Consider the following 20969-nt stretch of genomic DNA (forward strand, 5'->3'; position numbering starts at 1 on the left):
AGCAACATAATTTCTTCTCAATAGGATTTTTTTGGTTTTCTGATCTAAAGGACATACCTTCAACCATGTAAACAGATCTGAGATCAGATCCCTGAAAATCCTGACTCTTCCTACTCTAAGCAATGTGCAAGGATCCCTTCAGAGCTAGGCAAGGAGAGGGTGCAACCTGCAGCCTTGCATCTCACCGGCTGGAGGTGGAACCTGGCGAGCTAATTACCGGGTGTGGGTAATGCAAGTGGGAGCACGATGGGAGAGCAGTGAATTTCTCTCTCCTCTCCATTCCCCACCCGGCAATAATCACAGCCTGGGTCTCTGCCAAAGCGCTGCCGAGTGCTCAGTGCCCCTGTATGGATATAGAGCATCAGGGCTGACCTGATCCTCAGTGACCTGCACACCCCAGAGCTTGCTGCTCCCCACCGCTCTCTCCCCGCTCGCACAGACTGCCAATGTTTTGCTGTATTTGCATTCAAGCTAAGGGGAAAAACAGGCATAACATTGGCACAGCTACCAGTCTAGCTATGTTAGCGATTGAGTGATAAGTTGTATAGTGGTTACACAACTGGGCTGTGTCTGCGGAGCCAGGACTTCTGGGTTTAATTTCCTGCTCAGTCACTGACTCATCACGTAGCCTGGGGCACATCACTTCACCTCTCAGCACATAAATTTCATCATCTTTAGTTGGGGGGTAATAAGACGATCTCACAGGAATGTTAGGACATGCAAATTACCCTCATAAATATTTGTAAATTGCTTTAGACAGATGCTTCCACAAAGGCATTGAATATTTTGTTGTTGAATAAGTAACAGCCAGGGGAATGCCCTAATTGCCAGGCTGGCTTATTTACTTACATTGCACCCGAGATTTCTGGCAGCAGTACCAAAAGGATGTCTCAGGTAGGGGAAAGGGTGAAGAGGTGGTTTGACTAGTGCAGCAGGAGCAGCAGCAGGAAAAGGTCAGCTCATACCACAAAACAAGTACGTGATAGATAAATGTTATGCCAAAGGCTGAGAGGCATTTGCGTCATTTTCAGCCCAGATGCACAAAAAACTTATGTGGATGACACTTACAGTGATGGAATATGGGTGTCTAATCCTGTTAAGTACAGTCCACAAAGTCCCATGCCATTTCTTCAGAATACATGGTCAACTCTGTTTTCGGACTTAAAAAGCATTTAGATACCTGAACTTCTGCTTTTGCACCTTCCCAGAAGTGTTATCTTCTTGCCTATACTGAGCATCTCGCTGTCTGTCCTCCACCTGAGGCTGTCTGGGATTCACAGCCTAGGTGTGTCAGCCCCTCAGATGCCCAGAGGGTCTGGAGGGAATACTCAGGGATGTTGTATGATTCATATAATCACTCAGATTTGCTGTGGGACCTTAAGGAGCTGCTGCACTCCAGGCGCTAGAGGCTGTATTTGCAGGCAGGTGAGCTTTCTGAGGGTCCCAACGTCTGTCCTGAAGTAATACAAGGTGGTTGCTGAGAGAGCTAAGCAGAGGGCAAGTCTTAGAAACATTCAGAAGATGCACTCTTGATTTCTGTTGTCTAATCTATCCCAGCTGTGTCCTCCCCACTTATTCCTAACTCCTGTGTTTTACTTTGATCTGAAAGCTGATTCAGAGGATACCTGTGGGCAACCTGGCAAGTGCAGGTAAATCCCTGGCGGGTGGAGAGCTGCCAAACTGACCAGTTCCAGTGACTTTAACGGGAGGTACTGACTGCAAAACTGACCTGGTGCAATAGCACGGAACGTACATTCTGCCTCATCCGCCCCCTGTGAAGCCATTACAAATATTTATTAGAAGGGCGACGAAGCTGGTGAGGGGTCTGGAGCACAAGTCTTATGAGGAGCGGCTGAGGGAACTGGGGTTGTTCAGTCTGGAGAAGAGGAGGCTGAGGGGAGACCTCATCGCTCTCTACAATTACCTGAAAGGGGGTTGCAGAGAGGTGGGTGTTGGTCTCTTCTCCCAAGTGACTAGTGACAGGACAAGAGGAAATGGCCTCAAGTTGCGCCAGGGGAGGTTCAGGCTGGATATTAGGAAAAAGTTCTTTACTGAGAGAGTAGTGAAACATTGGAATAGGCTGCCCAGGGAGGTGGTAGAGTCACCCTCCCTGGAGATATTCAAGGAGCGTGTGGATGTGGCATTGTGGCATGTAGCTTGATGGACATGGTGCTGTGTGGTGTTGGGTGGGTTGTGGCTTGTTGTTGTTGTGTGGTGGGTTTTGGTTTTTTGGTTTTTGTGTTTTTTTTTTTTTTTTTTCCAGGTTGGACTTGATGATCTTATAGGTCTTTTCCAACCGTAGTGATTCTGTGATTCTGTGATTTTTCTGAAATGCCCAAGGCCCAGCTCCCCTATTGCTGTTAAAATGAACAGCAGCCCTGGCTGCTGTTTTACTTTGGGGATTATCTCCTATCACAACCTAAGCCCATTGGGGCCCTCAGGTGGTGCCTCCAGTCACCTAAGCAACACAAATGGTAGCTAAAGGGTTTTCCTTCATAGCTAGTTTTTAACGCTAAAAGGAATTTTAAAAAATCCTTGATGGTTATGATACAGAGACTTTAAAGGTATCAGGTCACTTTCCTTCTTCACAGCTGTAATCATTTTACACCAATGAGAAAGCACTCTTAGATTTTTGGAAGCAGCTGGTTTCTCCAGCTGAAATAACTCACTCCAGGGTCAGCCCATGCATCAATGGCAGAAATTCCCGACTGCCTCTCACTGAACCATGTACCTGCAGCACCACTGCTCCAAAAGGCCTACTAAATCCTTCTTGTAAGGAAGCAGAAGGCCTGGAGAGTACAAGTACCCTACCACTGAAACACATTCATGGATCCCATACTCTGTCCGACAGAGGACATGAGCATGTTTCCATACCTGGCTTCTACAAATCCTGCTGAAGTCCTGCAATTAAGCAAAACCCACACAAGTTCAGTGAATGAAGTTTTCTCAGTAAAATCTACATAACTTAATCTAGTTATGACTGTGTTATGAGTGCCAGTTACATAGGTCACAGAAACAGAAAGACATAAGGGAACTTCTTCCAGCCTCTAGCCAGTGAGTAGTTCCAACTACCCCTTAAATAAGTTCTCCTGTGTTTTGCTGGATTTCTTTCTAAAATTGCTCAAGTCGTGCGCTTTTTGTCTTTTCCCTTGGGCGACCGTTCTCTCTGATGATGAAAACAGAACAATTTTTGCTTTGCACCAGGAGGTTCCTCAAAAGCAGCTAAAGTTAATAAGCTTCCCCCTCCCAATCAGGTGTGCGTTGACAGTGTTTGGTTTCAAAACGCCTAAGAGAAATCTGCTGAACTCAGAAAGGAATTCAATAGGTGAAAGATGGTGTAACATCTGGTGTCCACAAAAGCTAAGTGGTGGCAAAGACAGTTGCTGACAGTTAAATGGAAGACATTCAGCATGTGCTAAGTTAAAATGTGCCAGCCTCTCTCCCCTCTTCCACCACCCTCTTTTTTGGATACAGACTCCTGTGGCTAGAAATACTTCTCAGGTCCCTGGATGAGCAAACTGTGAACTCAGGATAGAAATAGTTTTAACATGATAGTTCTCAGGAGCACCCCTCCCTGTCATGCTCAGAGATCTATGATACTCAGAAAACTTGTTTCTTTTAAGTAATTTGTGAACTACTTTATGGATAGACTTTTGTCTTGCTTTTCCCAAAATCCCAGATACCTTCCTTCTAAAAAAAGGTTAAAAAAGAGCAAGCATTGCAAACCTGTGGTCATCCAATAGCAAATTCTTTAAATACCTAAGGGAACATGAATCATCGAAACGCAGTTGTAAAAATCCAGGGCTTTTCCATACCCTTTTCTTTGCGGTGGAGTTGTTTCACCTCAACATTTTAACTAAATACCCCTCAAAGTAACAAAATTCTTGCCCAGATGTCCCAATCTATAACATACTGACCAGCTGTTAAAATGACATCATTTGTAATGGGTACATCTGTATCTCCCCATCCAGAAGCTGGTGGGAGAAAACATTTAGCTATCTCCAAAGCCACAAAATTCTCCTGTGCAGATGTATTTTCTGAATTTTTCCTCTCTTCCCCAAGTTCACTGAACACTTAAACTGGACTTTGGGGCAAACTGACCCTAGATGAAACTCTTTTGTGCCATTTGACCTTACAAAGCAAAATGCAGATGCTGTACCATGACAAGAGGGAGGTCCATCAGCAGCAACAAAGGAGGCCAGAACGTGAACATGACTGCTGCCTAAGCTGTAGACAAATGATTTGCCAACGCTTGTCAGGCTCCATCACTTCCCTGTTTGACAAATGGATTACTTCTCAAGATGAGGCAACAGCATAACACCCCCAATGCCCTTCACAACAACCTGAGCTGGGCAGCAAGGCCAGTACCCACAAAGGTGCTTTGGACAGTGACTGCTCATGTGGGCTGAGCTGCAGGTCTTCTCCAGAGGAAGAATCCACAAAGCCTGTTTCTTAGGATGTTAAGAAATCACTTTACACAGAAGAGGTAGTTTTCAGTGGTGGGTGAGACCACCATTGGCCAAAGCAAAATCCTGGGTTAAGATGGCATCCGTTTCATGCATTTTTCCATACAGACCTAAAGTTCCTCCTAAGCCTCTCTTCTTTCGTGCATCAGTAGGCAATCTGGCCTACTCAGTGGTCCAGTGAGGAAAAATGCCATGAGGGCATTTGAAACCAAGGGCACATTATCAAAGAAAATAGGGGAAAGGGACAACTGACAGACAGGATGTACAGATTACTTTCTGATTTAATATGACACTGAATGCAGTCAGGCTAAGATCCAGACCTAATCATTTGTCATTCACTCTAGCTTAATGTTACCTCCGCTTAATGAGCACAGAGGGAACGCGCAGCAGTAGTATCTTCAAGGAAATAATTTTGCTTGTGGAGCAGCTGCAAATTGCATGATTCTTGATGGTTTTTTAAATGTCAGTACGGTTTATCACATACTTCAGTCTACACAAGATGTCAGAAGATATTTCCATAGACTAAACAAGAAGCCCTCCATTCATGCTCCAGCTGCTATGTGCTCCTGCTGTAGTAGTGCAGTAGAGCTACACCACAGCTACAGAAACTAGGGGAAAAGTCTCCTGCTGCAGAAGCAGCACAGAGCCAATATAATTTAAGCTCCATGGCTTCTCAGTTCCCAAAAGTGTCAGTAAAGGCAGCATTCCTTACAAAGCTGAATGCCGCAGGGAACTGGGAATCTGCAGTCCAAAGTGGAGTCATGCTGGCTCCTGCACAAGAATTATTTACACTCTAGCATGCTTCAGGATGCTGGAGGAGCTAAGAGCCATCTTTCCTCTCGCTTCCCAACTGGCTGCACCTCTTATGTTTTGGCATTCAGAAGCTCAGAAGAAAACTGAGCTTTCTAAGTGAGGAAGGGGGATGTCTAGTTATTCTAGCAGGAGGCACCAGCATGAAACTCAAGATGCACTTGTACCCATCTCTAGGCAGGACAAACCCGATGTGAGAAACTGCAGTATTGTATCTCTAACTCACACTGTAGGACCCCCACCCCACTTCCTGCAGGCACACATGATTTAGAAAGGTAAATCAGCACTGAACTACTGTTTTGAGTTTCCTTTGAAATACCTAGTACTGATGAAAGGTTCTGCAGAGAACTGTACATTTTTACTCCTTCCCAAGACAAGGGCTGTACGAGTAGTGGCTATCCAAGCTCCCAGGAGGGAAGAGGACTCACAAGAACAACATTTAGGGATGAGAGGAGATTGTAGCCTTCATGACCCACTGGGGTATTTGCTCAGGTTCCTCACTTGTGAGCCTTGTATTTTCCAATGCGTCTGAGGTGAAGGTGCTGTGGAATGGACTGGAATACAGTAAACCTTGTCTCGTGCATTGCAGGTTTGAGGCTGTGTTTGCTTCCATTTACTGAGCTAAATAAATACCAGCAGTTGGGATATCAGGTAGATAGTTAATGACCCACAGTGAAGACAGGGACAGGAAGAGCAGCAGAGATGCCTGTGCTGTACTGAAACAAGATGCAGGTGCTTCTGTTTTGCATTCCAAATATATCCCTACTTGGGGCTGCATGTAGAGCTCCCAGACACACATCTGTGAATAAGATTTAGGCAAATAAAAGTCCTACTTGTAATAGCCCAGCCTTTGAGCGCAGATCAAAGGAGAGGTGAGCGGAGCTACAGCACCTGAAACCTGACTGTACAACTTGTATTTTACCCACCTCTTTTTATCTTAGCAAGGACAATGACAGGAGTGAAATGGAAAAAATGAGGAGTCTGAATAACTTCCGTGTGCATAATGACTAGATTTAGGAACCCCAGACCACTTCCTTCTCTTAAACATTTTAATTTTCTGCTTATTTGCATTTCTGGAGTGGAAGTGTAGTACACTTCACAAAAAATTACACCAGTGCAAACCACACTTTGGCTTCAATAAAATCAAAGTGTAAAGTATTTGACACAGGAAATAAGAAAGATATTGGAAAACAAGATCACAGGAAACCTCTAAGTATCTTCTGTACTGGTAGATTGTCTGAATTGACCTTCAAGTATAAAACAAGGAATGTCTAATTTCCAGGAAAGATCTCCTCTGAACTCCTGATCAGAATTTTAAAAAAACTTTGCAAATTCTTCATTGGAGAACAGCCATGGAGACTCCAGCCTGGGAGACCTGAACACACCACAGGTCTTATGAGAAGGGTTAAGCCAGGCTAGTTTCCCAATCAGGTACCTCATTTTTGTTTAGACCCCTTATTACATGCTAGTGAAGAAATTCCTTCTTCACAGGAAGGGTCATTCTGGAACCAGCTGCAGTACAGTGGTGGGCAGGAGGGTATGGGACAGGCCCTGGCCTATTTAGCCCTGGAGGAGAAGTGATGCGCATAGCCCAGGTCCACGTCCAGTCCAAGACGTATAGAGCCTGGAGTCCAAGGTAGTGGAGAGGGGGAAGTTATTCTAGCTGTGCTGCCCAGCACTGCACCATGCCACATGGATGGTCTGGGTTGCTCAGAAGTTGGCTTAAAGATGTTTCCATGGCATTGTTCTTGCCTGAGTAGAATGACCTTAGCACCTTCAACTCAGTGGTCTTGCTGGAATTTAACATGTGAAATTGCAGCTTTTCTTTTTTGTGTCATTTACCTTGCTATTGGGGAATACCAGGTCACAATCATGGACTTGGAGCTAACATTTTACATACAGCTTTATAAGAAAAAAGGGCAGATGCACAATTAGGGTGCCAAGACGCATGAATAAGTTTTCTCACTTCATGCAAGCAATTGACATCCTGAGTGATATTCACGAAACAGAGAATTGTATCCCAGAATGAAAAAAGCTTTAACACTTTGAACTCCATCCTCCGCTTGACTGATCTGCAGAAGCTAACTCTACATTTCTGATCAAGATTATCGGGTCCAAAAATCCCTGGCTAACCAAGAAGCTTCATTTCTATCCAACATTTTTTTATTCTGCTGCTGTCTGCGTCACACCAGAGAGCAGCCTCAGCAGAGACAGATGTTTATTCCACTCGCTTTACAGAGATGTCGTTTTACTGTTCCTTTCTGTGCCAGTCTCATGTTGGTGCCTCTTGACTCTTCTTCCTGACACAACCCAGATGAGTAAAGAACCCGCCAGGACTCCAGCTACCGCAGCCACAATGACAGCCCAGTAGGGGACTGAAGGTTCGGTTTTCTCCAAGTTGAGATCTGAATGTCTGAATCCACTATTTCTTAGCGTGGAAAGAAAGGGTTTCTCCTGCAAAGGGAGAGTAAAGGTTTTACTGACCACAGACCACTCAACAGGCAGCATTCAGACCGTATATCATCACTCCCTCCCAGAAAGGAACTGTCAATCTTTAGACAGACTATAAGCTGTTTGTGCCTTCTGTTTATCTTAGCCCAAACTCTTTCCTGCCCTATTGCCTGAAAGTTCCTAGACCAAAAAAAGGAGCCATCTCAGAATCAGGAGTGATGGCATCATTTCCAAATTTGTTTGCTGCAGACAACCAAATGGAAATACATAGATTCATTAAAACTGGCTTAAATGAGAGGCTTTCCACTGTATTATTTTTTTGTGTTAAAATTTAAGTAGGTTTTCCTGTGTGTAACGAAACCGTAGTATATTTTAGCTATTTAAAGCTTTCACAAAGATACTCTTTTAAAGAACTTTACCAATAAGAAGAAAGGAGAAAAATGGAAGTGGTTAATGGAGAGTATGGACATCTTGGCCTTTACTTACTGGGTTTGGACACTTCAGTTTTGATCTATCATGGGTAAAGTTGTTGTAAGTCTGCTTTTCACCAGCTGGCTCCAACTGAAGAAGAGAAAAGTAATAGTAAACATAATGATGATTTTTTTCCTCCTCAGACTCTCCTAACTTGGGTGGTTACAACTTTTTATCCAATCTTGTGATGCTTGGAGCAATGAAGAAAAATGGTAGAAGGTGCATCACAGAAAAGTTTCCAAACATTTCAACACTCATGAACTGAAGACATTGAGAATCTGATATACTATCTGCAGAAAAACACCCTCGGGAAGCAAGGAACAGGAGAAGCCTTTCCTCCTTTTGCACTGAGTGGAGGAGAAAATAACTCTGAATACCACATACTTCAAATATTCTGCTAAAACAAAGTGGTTCACTATACACCCAGTTGTCCCACTTACACATCTCAAATGACAGTATAAACCACAAAGAAAAAAAACCCACATGACAAATGTTAGTCATGTTACTTAGCACATTACTGCAAGAAAGATGCTTAGGTGTCACAGTGATGGAAGCAACTTCAGAAATTATGTAGAGTTACAGAGACAGGATGAGACCGTGCCAACCTTTGCAGTCTTCACTCAGACAAGAAATTCCCTGGGAGTTTTAGCTGAGGCTACGTTCATGAGATTGCAAGAAGTGATTTAAATAGAGCCTTTTATACTGTCAGTCGTCAGCTAAGTTGCAATAGCTGACCATAGGCTCACCCCGAGTACATTTCAAACTCAAAATAAAATATGTCGAGGCTAATGGCATAGCATTTGTGGTTGGCTAGGAGTGCACATACCATCGGTTACCGTAGTTAAGCTAACGAGTAGAGGCTTGCTCAGTCATGTTAACTGAAGGGTTTACAACTGTGTATGGACATGCCTGAATAATGACTTCAGGATTGGCCCATAGAGAACCGCAGAGTTGTCATCCAGCACTTCTGGGAATACAGCACAGAGGAGTGCTGGTGCTTCTGCTATTGTCTATACATGCATTTACTGTCCTCAAGTGATTAAAGTGTCAGCTGTATGTTGGAGAGACACAATACCACAACAAGCCCAACACAACACGGAGAAAACAAATGCTATTCATAAAATTCCCATATAGAAACCCTAGGAATACTTTCCTGCTCTAGTTCAGTTAAAAAGAAAAAAAGGAAGTACTGAAAAATGAAGAGAGAGAGATGAACCATGGCAAAATGTGACTAGGGAAGGGAAGAAAGCTAACAAGTGGAGAAAAGATGGGAAGCAAAACAGAATGCCAAGTTTTGGTAATTGTCTTGGTGTCCTGCTAGGTTCACACAAGAGTCCTCATCACTTGGCCTGCCCACCAGCTAATGTTGTGAAGACTGAATTTGGTAGTTTTGTTGCATCTTAAAGGGAACAGCTCAAATTCTGATGTGGTTATTTGTTAGATGTGTGGCTCATATCCTGTAGCATTCTGTCTGCAGTATGACTGGTTATTTGTAGATAATTGTAATACTCCCCATGCCAGAGCACTTGATAAGGAGTCTGGCACAGAGCCCAGACAAAGGATGATAAGGTGCAAAATTCTCTAGCCAGTCATGCTTGCTTCATCTCTATGCGATCTGTTCCTCAGGTGCATTAGCTTCTGAGCTTTGAGGGTGACAGTATCCTCATATCCATGAGTGTACAGAGCACCTTCTGGAAGAAACACACAGCTCTGCTAGAGCATGTGGCAAACATGGAGGCAAAACACAAGCTAAACACACTGCCTGTGTGCTCTTCTGGGCCAGGGGACCGATGAGGTGGATTTGGGACCAGTGGGGGCCCCTTATGACTACAGAGTGCTCTGACTTCAGAGAGCAGGAGCATGCTTTGCTTTGCATGAAGCAAAAAGGGCAAAGAACATCATGGTGAGGGAGAGGCTCCTTAAGCCATCCCCATCTCTGCATACCCACGCAGTGGCCAGGCACAGTCTGGCCCTTTATGTGTACTGACAAGAATCCGTGTCATTTGGCCATAAGCCTACAGCCTGCTGAGCTTTTCAGGGAACGGAGAAACAATACAGCCTTACAGTAAGCTTGCACAGCCTTGCCGTACATGGACTATGAGTGAAAAGCAGGGATGTGTTACAAGAACTAGATTTAAATAGTAAACAGTAAAATCTTCAGTTCGCATAGACTGACAGATCGCTACGGAAGGGAATAGTTGCGCTTCGCATCAGTAAGAACCTGATCCCCGCCACCCCAGTAGAAAGCTTTGTGTCAATATCCTTACATGTGTAGGAAATGAGTGACAGACTGGACAGAATAAAACTCCAGTGGCATGGAAAAAGAACTGATAGTGGTTCAGGAATGAGTTGTGGCCAATACGAACACCACATGGCAACAGAAACCCTGTTTGAGGCTACCATATGTCCAGGTACCATCTCTTTTTCTTCTTGAAACCTGCAGCCGTGCTTAATTTGAATGTTTTCTACATTTGCCTGCTACCGCACAATGAAGCCTACCAGACTGCTGTCATCTGGAGTTCCAGACAGGGAAGCCTGATGGAAAACAGGCAGATTTGCTGTGCATGCACAAATCAATTACTCAGAGCATGTGCATGCATTATATGTCTACTGCTTTCTGTAACCCTGGACCTACAGCTCATATGCTATACTGGGCAACTGCACAGATTTCTGCCCTGCATTTCCCAGTCCTTGTGCTTAAGTTCATTCTGGAGTATCCTGTATGTTTCTTATCTTGCTCAAACTTTCACTTAAACTGAAAATAAATTCCTCTCCATTTATGTTTGTTTCTTGTACAAACCAGGATACAGGATTTCTGCTACCACAATGTGTTTGTGTACTGGTGTTTATGAGACAAGAGGAGGAAATGTCACTGTGGCATGAAAAAGCCATAGTCTTCTTTCCACCATGGGAAACGTCATGGTTCAGAAAGCAAGTGTGACCTTGGAGGTATCAAGTCCAGCATGTGCCTTTTACACACTCTTCCAGCACTATTCAGAAAGCTATCATTTCCCCAAAAATGACAGAAAGAATGTGCCTGCAAGCAGAGGCATCATAGGTGTGATTTCAGCCCCCCATTAGTTTCAGTGACTCTACTAGAATTGCTACAGATACTAGAGTGGGTGGTAAAACATGTCCACAGTATTAATGGCAGCAAAAATTCAATCACATGTATATTTTCTTAATAAATCTCACAGAATTCACATTCATCAGACATTTTCAGGAAACCTTCAGGACTGAATGTTTAACTAGGCTGATTTTTTGCTTTAATGCAAGTTATTTACCAAATGAGAAGGGAATTTTTTTATTACATTAAGACTCTCATTTTGATTGAGCAAAGACTTACACTTTTTTATGCAGCATTCCTGAGCAATGCTGCTCAGAGTTGAGCAAACCCCCCTCTTGTTAGGATATCAATTCTATTTCTTGCTTACTGTTTTGTTTCAGACACCTTTCTCATGATCTTTTGTAGGGACTGCTACCACAAACACATAGGGATCTAAGTCGTAACCTCTTACCATATTATTCCAGAGAGCCATGGCCATCTCAGCGTAGCCTCGTGCACTGAAATGAAAGCAGTCTGCAGCAAAGAAACTCAGATCTGGCTTGCCATTCTGCAACAAAAGCAAAACATATTTGTCAGCACATTTCAACCTTTGAAATCGGACATATTGTATCTAATAGTGCACTGTACTTGGCATAGCCACTTCGCAATTTTGGTATCTTACTAAAGGCAATATGCTCATATTTTGACACTGCAAATAAACTTAGGTATTCCTAACTGTGGGCTGATTACTGCATCTTGAGACCTTCTATGTAATGCACCCTGCTCAACGTCACACAACAATTTTTGTAACAAACCTAAACTTATCATTAAACCAACAGTCACAGCTCTTACGTGGACACTGCCATTGACCCACACTCCACCTTGTACAGAACTAATAGAAAACTGCTTATTCTTGCTTGTTAAACTCCCATAACTCAGACTTACAACCCTTCAGGTGTTGACATTTGTGCTGCATTTCAGGCAACATTAAAAATTGTGGATTTATCCAGCTGTGGCAAATGACTGTCTTAGGGGGAATTTACCTCATCACTACCTATATGGTGACCATTCTTTGGACTTGAAGGCTGCCAGAACAAAATGGGGATGATATGACAAAAAGATCAGTATTACATAAAACTGTGTGGTTTTGACCAGGATTCATGCTGAATATTTGTATCCCTAACTACACACCATACATAATGCTAAGGCTGGATAAAAGAAGGAGAATCAGTGGCTGCTTCCTGTTTCCAGGCTGGGATGAGCCAGGCATGCAAGTACCTGTCTCCATGTGAAGGAAACCTGAACATATTCCATAACCTAGATCAGAAGAAAATTGTGGTGAATGCAACCAAGCCTCCAACAGGGGAAGCAACATGCGGTTTAGAGGAAGCCAGAGGGTGCTTAGGTTTAATGTGTGCACACTACGAGTGTTTCCTAAAACCATTTTGATTCACAGACATCACAGTCTTTCCTGTCTTCTCATCTGTCACTCTTATCACAGGTTCCACCTTGTGCTGCTAGACTGTGCAAAGAGAAAAAAACCACAGTCCTTGTGACATGGATCTTACTCACTTAGAGAAATCAAGATACTGGCCCTTGCGTAATGGGAAAGAAAAATAGGACTCACGCTCTCCAGGGGCAGCAAGGTGTTTCGGAAAAATGGTTGCATGACAACCGCAAAGTCCTCACGCTCTTCGTACTGACCACTGTTGATCAGCTGTAAAGCTTCAGCCTGTATGGAGTTTAATGATTGGAAACAGAAGAGTTACTTACAAGGTTCATCAGCTGTCAAAAGGTCAAGGTCAGCTATCAAAAAACTTGCATATTACACTTCTTTCAATGTAGGAAACCATAAATTATTCATATAAATCCAGCTGAGTAGTATAAAGCAGTCCGGAGAATGGCTAAGAAAATAATTTTGTTCATGAAGAGATTTTCATGAGGAAAATGCACCAAAGCTAGTATAATTTGCAATGTAAAGTTGTTCAATTTAAAAAAAAAAAGTAGTTTGTACCTTACTTACAGAAATCAGTGCTGCACAATCACAACAAGATTAAAATTTACAGAGAACTAAAAAAAAAGGAATAAGGCCAAAATTTTTAGAAGTGACAAATGAATTCAGAAAGCCAACTTGAGACATTTGAAGTGTGCTTGATTTTTCAGAAAGGTGTGCTTGAAATAAAATAAAACTTAAGCATTGAAAAATCACCTTCGATTTTTGTAAACTATGGCCACAGACATTCATATAGATGCTGAAAACGTCTCATCATTACTTGCTAGCTTATGGGTATAAATTCTAATGCTTCCATTCATATCTCAAAACATTCCTAACCCCACTTCCCTAGTCAAGGAAAATGTTGCCTTGGGTAGGTTTATACAAGTATTTTCCAAGATGGATTTTTTGAGCATTGTCAGATTCATCAGAAAACATCCACTGCCAGAGACAGAATGGAGGACTGGAGAGCATAATGTGATCTGATACAGTGATTCTTGTATTCATAGAAATAATGACGGAAAAATCTTCTGCTCCAATAGCTATTTATAGCCTTTGTTAAATTTGAGTGAATCTTATGCCTGAGGCTATGAAAAGTCACTCTCAGGTAGCAAGCTGACCCATGGTAAGCTATCTGTGTGCACGCTCTTAGCCCATAGCAAAAGAAAGGAATATCAGGCTGGTTTAGTTCATTTTTGCTGCTAAGAGTTACCACAAAACAGCTGATGCAAGGTAATTTGTCACCCTTGCAGTGACATGTTAATTCATGTGATCTATTAATTAGATTCATAATGGACAGACACATATCAACAGAACAGCCATCATCAGTAACTCCTTTTTTGCTGTCGAAACAGCAACTGGAAACAGAACCAGCTCAATCTTCCTCCAGCTCAGAACCGAGGTCAAATCATAAGCAGTGTAGAAGGACTTGCACTGCTGCTAACTGGTTAGCTGGGTAGGGTTTTAGTTAGACTGTAGCCAAGCTGTTTCCCAGTCATCCTTCACTGTCCTGCTGAGGATATGCATGAGAGGAAGAGAAGCTATACAAAAAGAGACACAGGTGAAGATGGCCAGTTACAGAATCAAGGTATTACCTGAAAATCTCTATTAACTCTCTTAATTTCTTGTAGTTCAGAAGAGTTTTCCTCGGGGTTTAAGAAACATGGGCAAACATTCCTTCAACAAAAGAAATACTAGAATTAAAAGCCAACCTGGAACAGGCTATGCAATTCTTCATCAATGTGCGTCTGCTTCAAGAAGCTCAGGATAGGTGCTCAAAGCTCCCATGCAGAAGGACAGCCACCTCATTGGCTTAGAGGTGGACAGATACTTCAGAAAAAAATGGACTTAGTTTTCAAAGTGAACACCTGTCACAGCCAGTAAGAGCTGCAGGATCCACAACTCTGAGTCAGACACAAAAGTGTTTAGTATGCTACACGTTAGCAAGAAATAATGTGTTAGAATTAAAAAAATCCTACATATAGGCTTACAGCAGAGTTTCAGAAATCTGGGGGGCTTAAAGACAGAAAAGACAAATTGTTCATGTCGTCTGACTCCTCAGACCACCACGTTTTATTCTGTTACCCCCAGATCAAGAGATAATAACTTGTGCTTCACTGAAATGCATCCTCTAAGAATGTGCCTGGAATGAATATGCAGACATCAAGCAATACCGTCAATTCACCATTTTCCTTTCTAGTGTGTTCCAGTAGTTAATTGCTTCTATTATTAAAAATCTGTGCCTAACTTCATTTGAATTCATTAGGCATCAGCTTCCAGCAACTGGTCTTTTTTATACCTTTCTCCACTAGACTAAAAAGCCTTTTCATGTCCACACTGACTCCTGTAAAGGCACTGCTGCTTTCTAAAACAAGTCCCTCAATCTTCTTTGAGTTAGGACTTTGGTCTCCTCCATTAGGTGTGAAAAGCACCTCCTGATTGTGCACTCTGGTGTATGTAGCCCAGCCTGCACCATAGGTAATGCAGCACTGAATACAAGGAGAGGCGTCAGGGACGTCAGCCTGTGCTGCTGAGCAGTGAATGGCTGGGTAAAAAAGGCTTTAAAATTCAGTAGTACAGCAATTATACTGCGACTTGTGCTGTGACATGCTGCCTTAGAGCTGAGAATAAAAGTGACCACCCTACAGGTGCATGCCTATTAGCTGAAGTATTGGAAGAAGTAGGAGAAAGTTGATGGGAACTAGTGCATCAAGTAAAGGCAGCAATGGAAGTAGCTTGGAAAGCTCAGTGTGGATGTCCTCCTGCAGAAGCAATTTAGATTCATCCAAAAAAGTAGCACTTTAAAGGCAAAGACCTGTTTTGCTCACTTACTTAGCTGTCAAAGCACACCCCAAAGAGCTTGCTGCGATCTGACGCAGTCCAGAAATCTCTAGTATCTCCACCATGTTGACAAAGACTCTCGGGAGCTGCAGGGATTATAATAACCAGACATACCAAATCACAGAACATGATACCACTACAAAGTGAGAAAGTGCCATCCGCAGGTCAGGGAGTCAGTGCAAACTGCACCGACTGCAACCAATGGCATGTGCAAGGATTATGTATAAAGGGAGGGGGAGGGAGACATACAGTGGATGTCAGCCAAAAAATTCCCGTCAGCTAGTACAAGCTAGCTGAAATGCTGCTTCGCTCCCTGGGGCACTTCCATTTTCTCTAGGGTAAATGAGACTTTGTACAGTTGGTTTAGCCATCAACACTGGCAGTAGGGTCGTGGTCCACAGCAAAAATACTGTGACACAGACAGTTTTCCTGAAATTACAGCCCACTTTCTTAGGGCATTATCTAATACAGTTGTTAAAATGCAGTCTGACTCCAGCTATTTGGAAGATGACCTTGTATGAAACATAATCACTGACAGTCTGTCAGAGGTGAGAAAAACATCAGTGTGCTTGCCAGGAACATAGCTTGCTAGGGTATCTTAAAAGCTTACCTCCTTATAGAAAATATCCAGAGTGTCCCGAAGGTGCTTTACATACTTTTGCACTGAATAGGTTTCCTGTGTAATTTAAAAAAAAAAAAATTTGGATCAGTCTTCTCTCAGGAACCAAGAAGTTTAACTGTTTCGCCTAAGCAAAGGAGTCCATAGACTCTCTAGTTGCAAGACAGTCCATGAGAAGATATACCGACTCGATGCTCCTTTTTGCCTTTGTTGGCAGATGTATTTTCAGATCAAGAGGTTTATTGCCACGTGCACACAGGTTATATAGTGCTTGTGTTTCTATGTCACTAATATATTCCATTGATCTCTGTAGAAAATCCTGTGGTATGTAATAGTTCTTGGCAGAGTTTTTGCCTGATGAATGGCTACATAAATCACATCTTTGGATTTCATGTTGTCTTTTATGGGACCCAGACCAGACTAGTTTGCCTTATGAGCAGAGAGATACTTTTTTTTTTTTTTAAAAACTGTCAATCTGGGGAAATTGATATGGAGGCAGTCAGGCCCCACAAAACCCATAGGCAAAATGACTTTGTGATTGCAGTTATAGAGGTGTAGCTGTGGGGACAAAGGCTCCAGGCAGCAGCAAAACTGAGAGAACAGTCCCTGGTCATTTCAATGAGCTGAGGTCCAGACCCCCAGTCTGTGCCACAGAAACCTTTTCAGAGGGGACGACCACTGATAGCTAGATAAAAGACGTCTTTTTCACTATAAACTAATGTTATTTCTTTTGGTGTCATTCTGAAGCAAGAATCAGGCATCCTCAGTAGTCACTGTGTGGAGATGCTTTCCAGAATAAAACTTCACTTGTGTCCCCATAACAGCGTGCCTAAGACACCACACTGTCTTGATTGTTTTGTCCAGTTAAGCTGGGAGAGCTCTTCAGTTTATCCTTGGCATTTTGTTCAATATGGGGCAGGTTGTGGTTCTTAAGTAATGTATTACTCCAAAGCTACAGTGCCCCAATATTAAAAGCTGTGCACTTGTTTCTGGTACAATACAGATGAAAGGAACAGGACTTCTAAGTGCTTTTTAAACAAAGAGGAGCTTTGGCTCACTGAGAGAGAGAAAGGTTAAATTTCCAGGGCTGGTCACTTGCCAAGTGCCTGGATGAGCATGCCTAATTCAGCGATACAAACCTTGTCCAAGCAGTACTGGCATAGGTCATTGCCTCCAACGAGGACAGTGATCAGCTTCCAATCTTCCTTGAAATTAATTTTCTAGTGGCACATAAAACAAACAGATTGAAGCATCCATTGCTTAGGCATGCAGAGGTAACATTCACAAACGGGGCTAAACAGGGTACAGATGGCATGGCAGAACAGAGAAAGGAGGCATGCTGAGTTAAGACGGCAGAAGAAAAGCATCTGTGATGTGAACTGTTTGCTAGCCTAGCTGCAATTCACCTTCGCTTTCGTAAGGAAATCCCCTTCAGCAGGTAAGATCTGTCAGGGTAGCCAAGCATAGAAACGTGTCTGTGGCAGCAAGCATGCCTAAATGGATGTTAGCTCCAGGACAGGGATGGACAGGAGAGATTTGCCAGCTGTGGCTGAACACGACAGGAAGCATAGGGATGAAGAGATGTGGGAGTGGATGCTGGAGCAACTTGTGGAGCTGTGGAACTGGAGCTGCTGGGGATCCCTGCCAGCTGGGCAATTATTACCCCACAGCCAGGAGGGGCCCCAGGGAACAGACAGCTGGATTAAAATAGAAGAGTCCAGGAGGCTGGTGACTTCACTGAGCTCATATAAGGGCAGCTGCAGCATCCACGTCACTGCAAGCTAACAATAGGCACTGCTGAGAGCTGCATCTCATCAAAACATTTTGTAACGTTCAGTACAAAGAAAGGAATCAAAGGCAACTATTTTTAGTGTGGTGCATTTACATAACAAACATCTGCGAAAGGATCCCACAAACAGAGGAGGGGCCTGGGAATCACCCACAGGTCTGAATTCTCCTCCTTAACCAGCACTTTGCTTGGAAGTCCTTTCATGAAGAGGCAAAGTATGGCAGGTACTTCCCCCCTCCCCTTTTTTAAAGATGTATAAAAAGCAATGAATAAAACAAAGCTCTAGAGCCACGTACTATTTTGTTGAAGAGACACGTCAGCTCCCTTCACTCTGCCAAACAATCAGTAATGCAGAGTAACTGACAGTGGGCCTAGCATGCAGCATCCATCAAGAGTGCTGGCATGGAGAGACACATGCTTTGACAAATCCTGCTTATTCAGTACCTTCCTTTCCCATTTAGCCTGAGCCAAGGAGCACCAGGCACTCCCATTCCCTTACAGGGTGCTCTCCCTGAACCAACAGCCAACACTTGGACCAAGGCAGCCTTGGTTTTCTTCCAGATTTCCTCCCCCCACCCCAAACAGCAGCAGCAGCCACTGAATTAAAAGCTAGTCGCCCTTTTGGTGCCCTTTGTAGCCCTCAGTGGAGGTGGCACAGTAGGCTGGTCCACAACGCTAGATCCCCTACTAATTCCCTAAAAGTTTGTGGCATGACAGGGGTTCACCCAGCCCTGGGGTTTCTGGCCACTGATTAATCATTTGCCTGTTCAGAACCAGAGTTTCAGAGGGCCTAATCTCCTAGGAATACTTCAGTTGTCTCCCTTCCCAGTATTGCCTTTTCCCAGTGCCAAGAGTGAATACTGTGATTCATGTTTGTCACCAGGTGCCTGCTCCAGCGATTATACACTCAGCGTTTACGACCTCCACTTTGAATGCTGCTGTTCAACTAAGCAGTCCTGTGATCTCCCCAGAGCCTTCAGATCTCTCCTCTTCCTCACTACCATCCTTACAACTCCTGGCCACACTGTACCCTACATTAGTCTCTGCCTTGTGTGTTTGCACTTTACCTGCATGGATTTGTATATGTAAATTATCATCTCTTAAAGGCTAATCCCTGGCACATTCATCTTGGAAAGCACACCAGAGACAAGGACACTGACTTTTCTTCCATCAGTAAAGCACTCTTCACTACTCAAGCATCCCATCAATTAAAGTCATCTCCCAGAGGCCACAGGAGCACTGAGGGGTGGCCCAAGTTCCACTTACCGAGCTGCTTCTCATTAGCTGCACCAATTCACGGGCTTGGGCTGACATATTGCTGTAGAGAGAGGTCAGAAGCATTTTAGATGCATGCTCTGAAAGCACATAATTTTCTTGACCTCCCACTCCTCATTTCAGGGAATCTTAGGATCAGCAGAAATCAGTACAAGGAAAGTGATGCCTCAAAAGGACAAGCAAGCATAGAAGGACCAAGATCAGCAGCAGTTGCACAAGTGAATAATCTGATCTGAAAGGGCTTCAGCTAGGATGGCTGCCAAGTGGCAGGCAACTGTGATGAATTCTTCCCATCTCAGAGTTGGCTTAAGTGCATTTTATTTGGAGAAAACCACTAATGCCCAGATGCACAGAGACGTTTAGTTGCATAACTCCCTTTAAAATCTAGTGGGGGAGTTTGGTGCTTACACAGAAGCTGGGCACCTAACCAGCCTTCCTGATCTGGCCTTCAATTCCTGCAGCTTGTCTTATGGCTGGAAGATATTGCTTACACTGTGGAACTGCCAGGTTGGAGAGTCCCAGTCCAGTACTGGGCAGGATGCAACATCCATGGAATGAAGCACAGACCTTGCTGAGACACCAGCTGGAAACTTGAGCTCCTGATATACTGGCATGAGACTGTGCTTGAGCTAATAAGCCCTGCCTCTCTCCAGCACCTACACAAATGCAGTTATATTATTTGCACTCCCACAACCGTACTGATTGCCCTGAGCCTTTGCTCAGGGCACCCATGAAGTATTTAGTAGCTACACAGGCTTTGCAACACTCTTGCAGTAAATTTAATGAATGTTAAAGGTGTCACAGTAAGTCTTGGAAGCAAATTCCATGAGTATCCATAGAGCAGGCACAGCATATGCAATACAAACTCTTACACATTTTGGTTCTTAACAGACTAGTAGAGTTTTTCTTCAGGAGAAAGGAATTAATTCCCAGCTGCTCATTCCGTTCTTTTTCTTTGCACTGCAAACACAGATAGTTTTTAATGCCATTAGGGTAGCGGTGGGCTTTTATTTGTTAGTTTGAGGCACATTTCCCAGAAATCGAGGAATAAGTAAGAGATGCTGATGAATTTTGTTCTCATTACAGATATGGCCTGACAGTGAATCGGGGATCTGCATACTGAAGGCTGGGCAGAAAAATGTACTGGCAGAATAAGAAGCATAATTAAGGCATTGGCTCGGAAATTCTGGGCAGAGGTCAAATGAAGAAAGGAAGTTTCTCTCTGACCCTAATTTAGAAAAAGATACAAACAAATCCCCCAAATATTGAATTTAAAAAAATAATTAAAAAACCAATTAAAAACATCAGATCACAGAAACGTGCTCAGTACAAGTAGGTCATCAGTATTAACTCAACCTTGAGATGTGGTTAAAAGATAATCTGCCAGTCCATCGATTCTCACTCCTTTGCCCTTCCTCGGTTGTGATTGTGCTTACCGTGCTGTGGCACCTCTCTCTGCAACATTGAATCCAGCTGTTTCCTTAGAGCTGCCAGTGGAGAAGCCAAAGAGGTTCGGATTGAATTTTTTCAATATATCTTAAAAAGAGAAAACACGGTGTTTAACCATCCACAGTACAACTGGCAGCATTGCCTCCCACAGAAGTGCAAGCCAATCGAGGGGTGAGAATATGGGCCTAGGTATTCCCCTCATTCACTGTGACCTTACAGAAGCTATAGACACACCTGCCTTGGAGACTCTAGTTACTGTC

At 43.4% G+C, this 20969-nt stretch overlaps 1 protein-coding gene across 1 annotated transcript in view; it reads right to left on the reverse strand.

Moving 5' to 3' along the window:
- Positions 1–7161: 7161 nt before the first annotated feature.
- Positions 7162–20969, reverse strand: part of PLB1 (phospholipase B1) — an 80844-nt gene continuing 67036 nt past the window's right edge. Inside the window, exons 49-58 of the mRNA XM_059835432.1 lie at positions 20697–20796; positions 19252–19303; positions 17336–17416; positions 16188–16253; positions 15569–15663; positions 14332–14413; positions 12872–12976; positions 11717–11812; positions 8214–8288; positions 7162–7730 (exon numbers count right to left, since the gene is read on the reverse strand). Of these exons, the coding sequence (XP_059691415.1) occupies positions 7509–7730; positions 8214–8288; positions 11717–11812; positions 12872–12976; positions 14332–14413; positions 15569–15663; positions 16188–16253; positions 17336–17416; positions 19252–19303; positions 20697–20796 (974 nt within the window). The 3' untranslated portion in view covers positions 7162–7508. The remainder of the gene's footprint in view (positions 7731–8213; positions 8289–11716; positions 11813–12871; positions 12977–14331; positions 14414–15568; positions 15664–16187; positions 16254–17335; positions 17417–19251; positions 19304–20696; positions 20797–20969) is intronic.

This window comes from Gavia stellata, chromosome 2 (assembly GCF_030936135.1).
Source record: "Gavia stellata isolate bGavSte3 chromosome 2, bGavSte3.hap2, whole genome shotgun sequence".
Taxonomy (NCBI): Eukaryota; Metazoa; Chordata; class Aves; order Gaviiformes; family Gaviidae; genus Gavia; species Gavia stellata.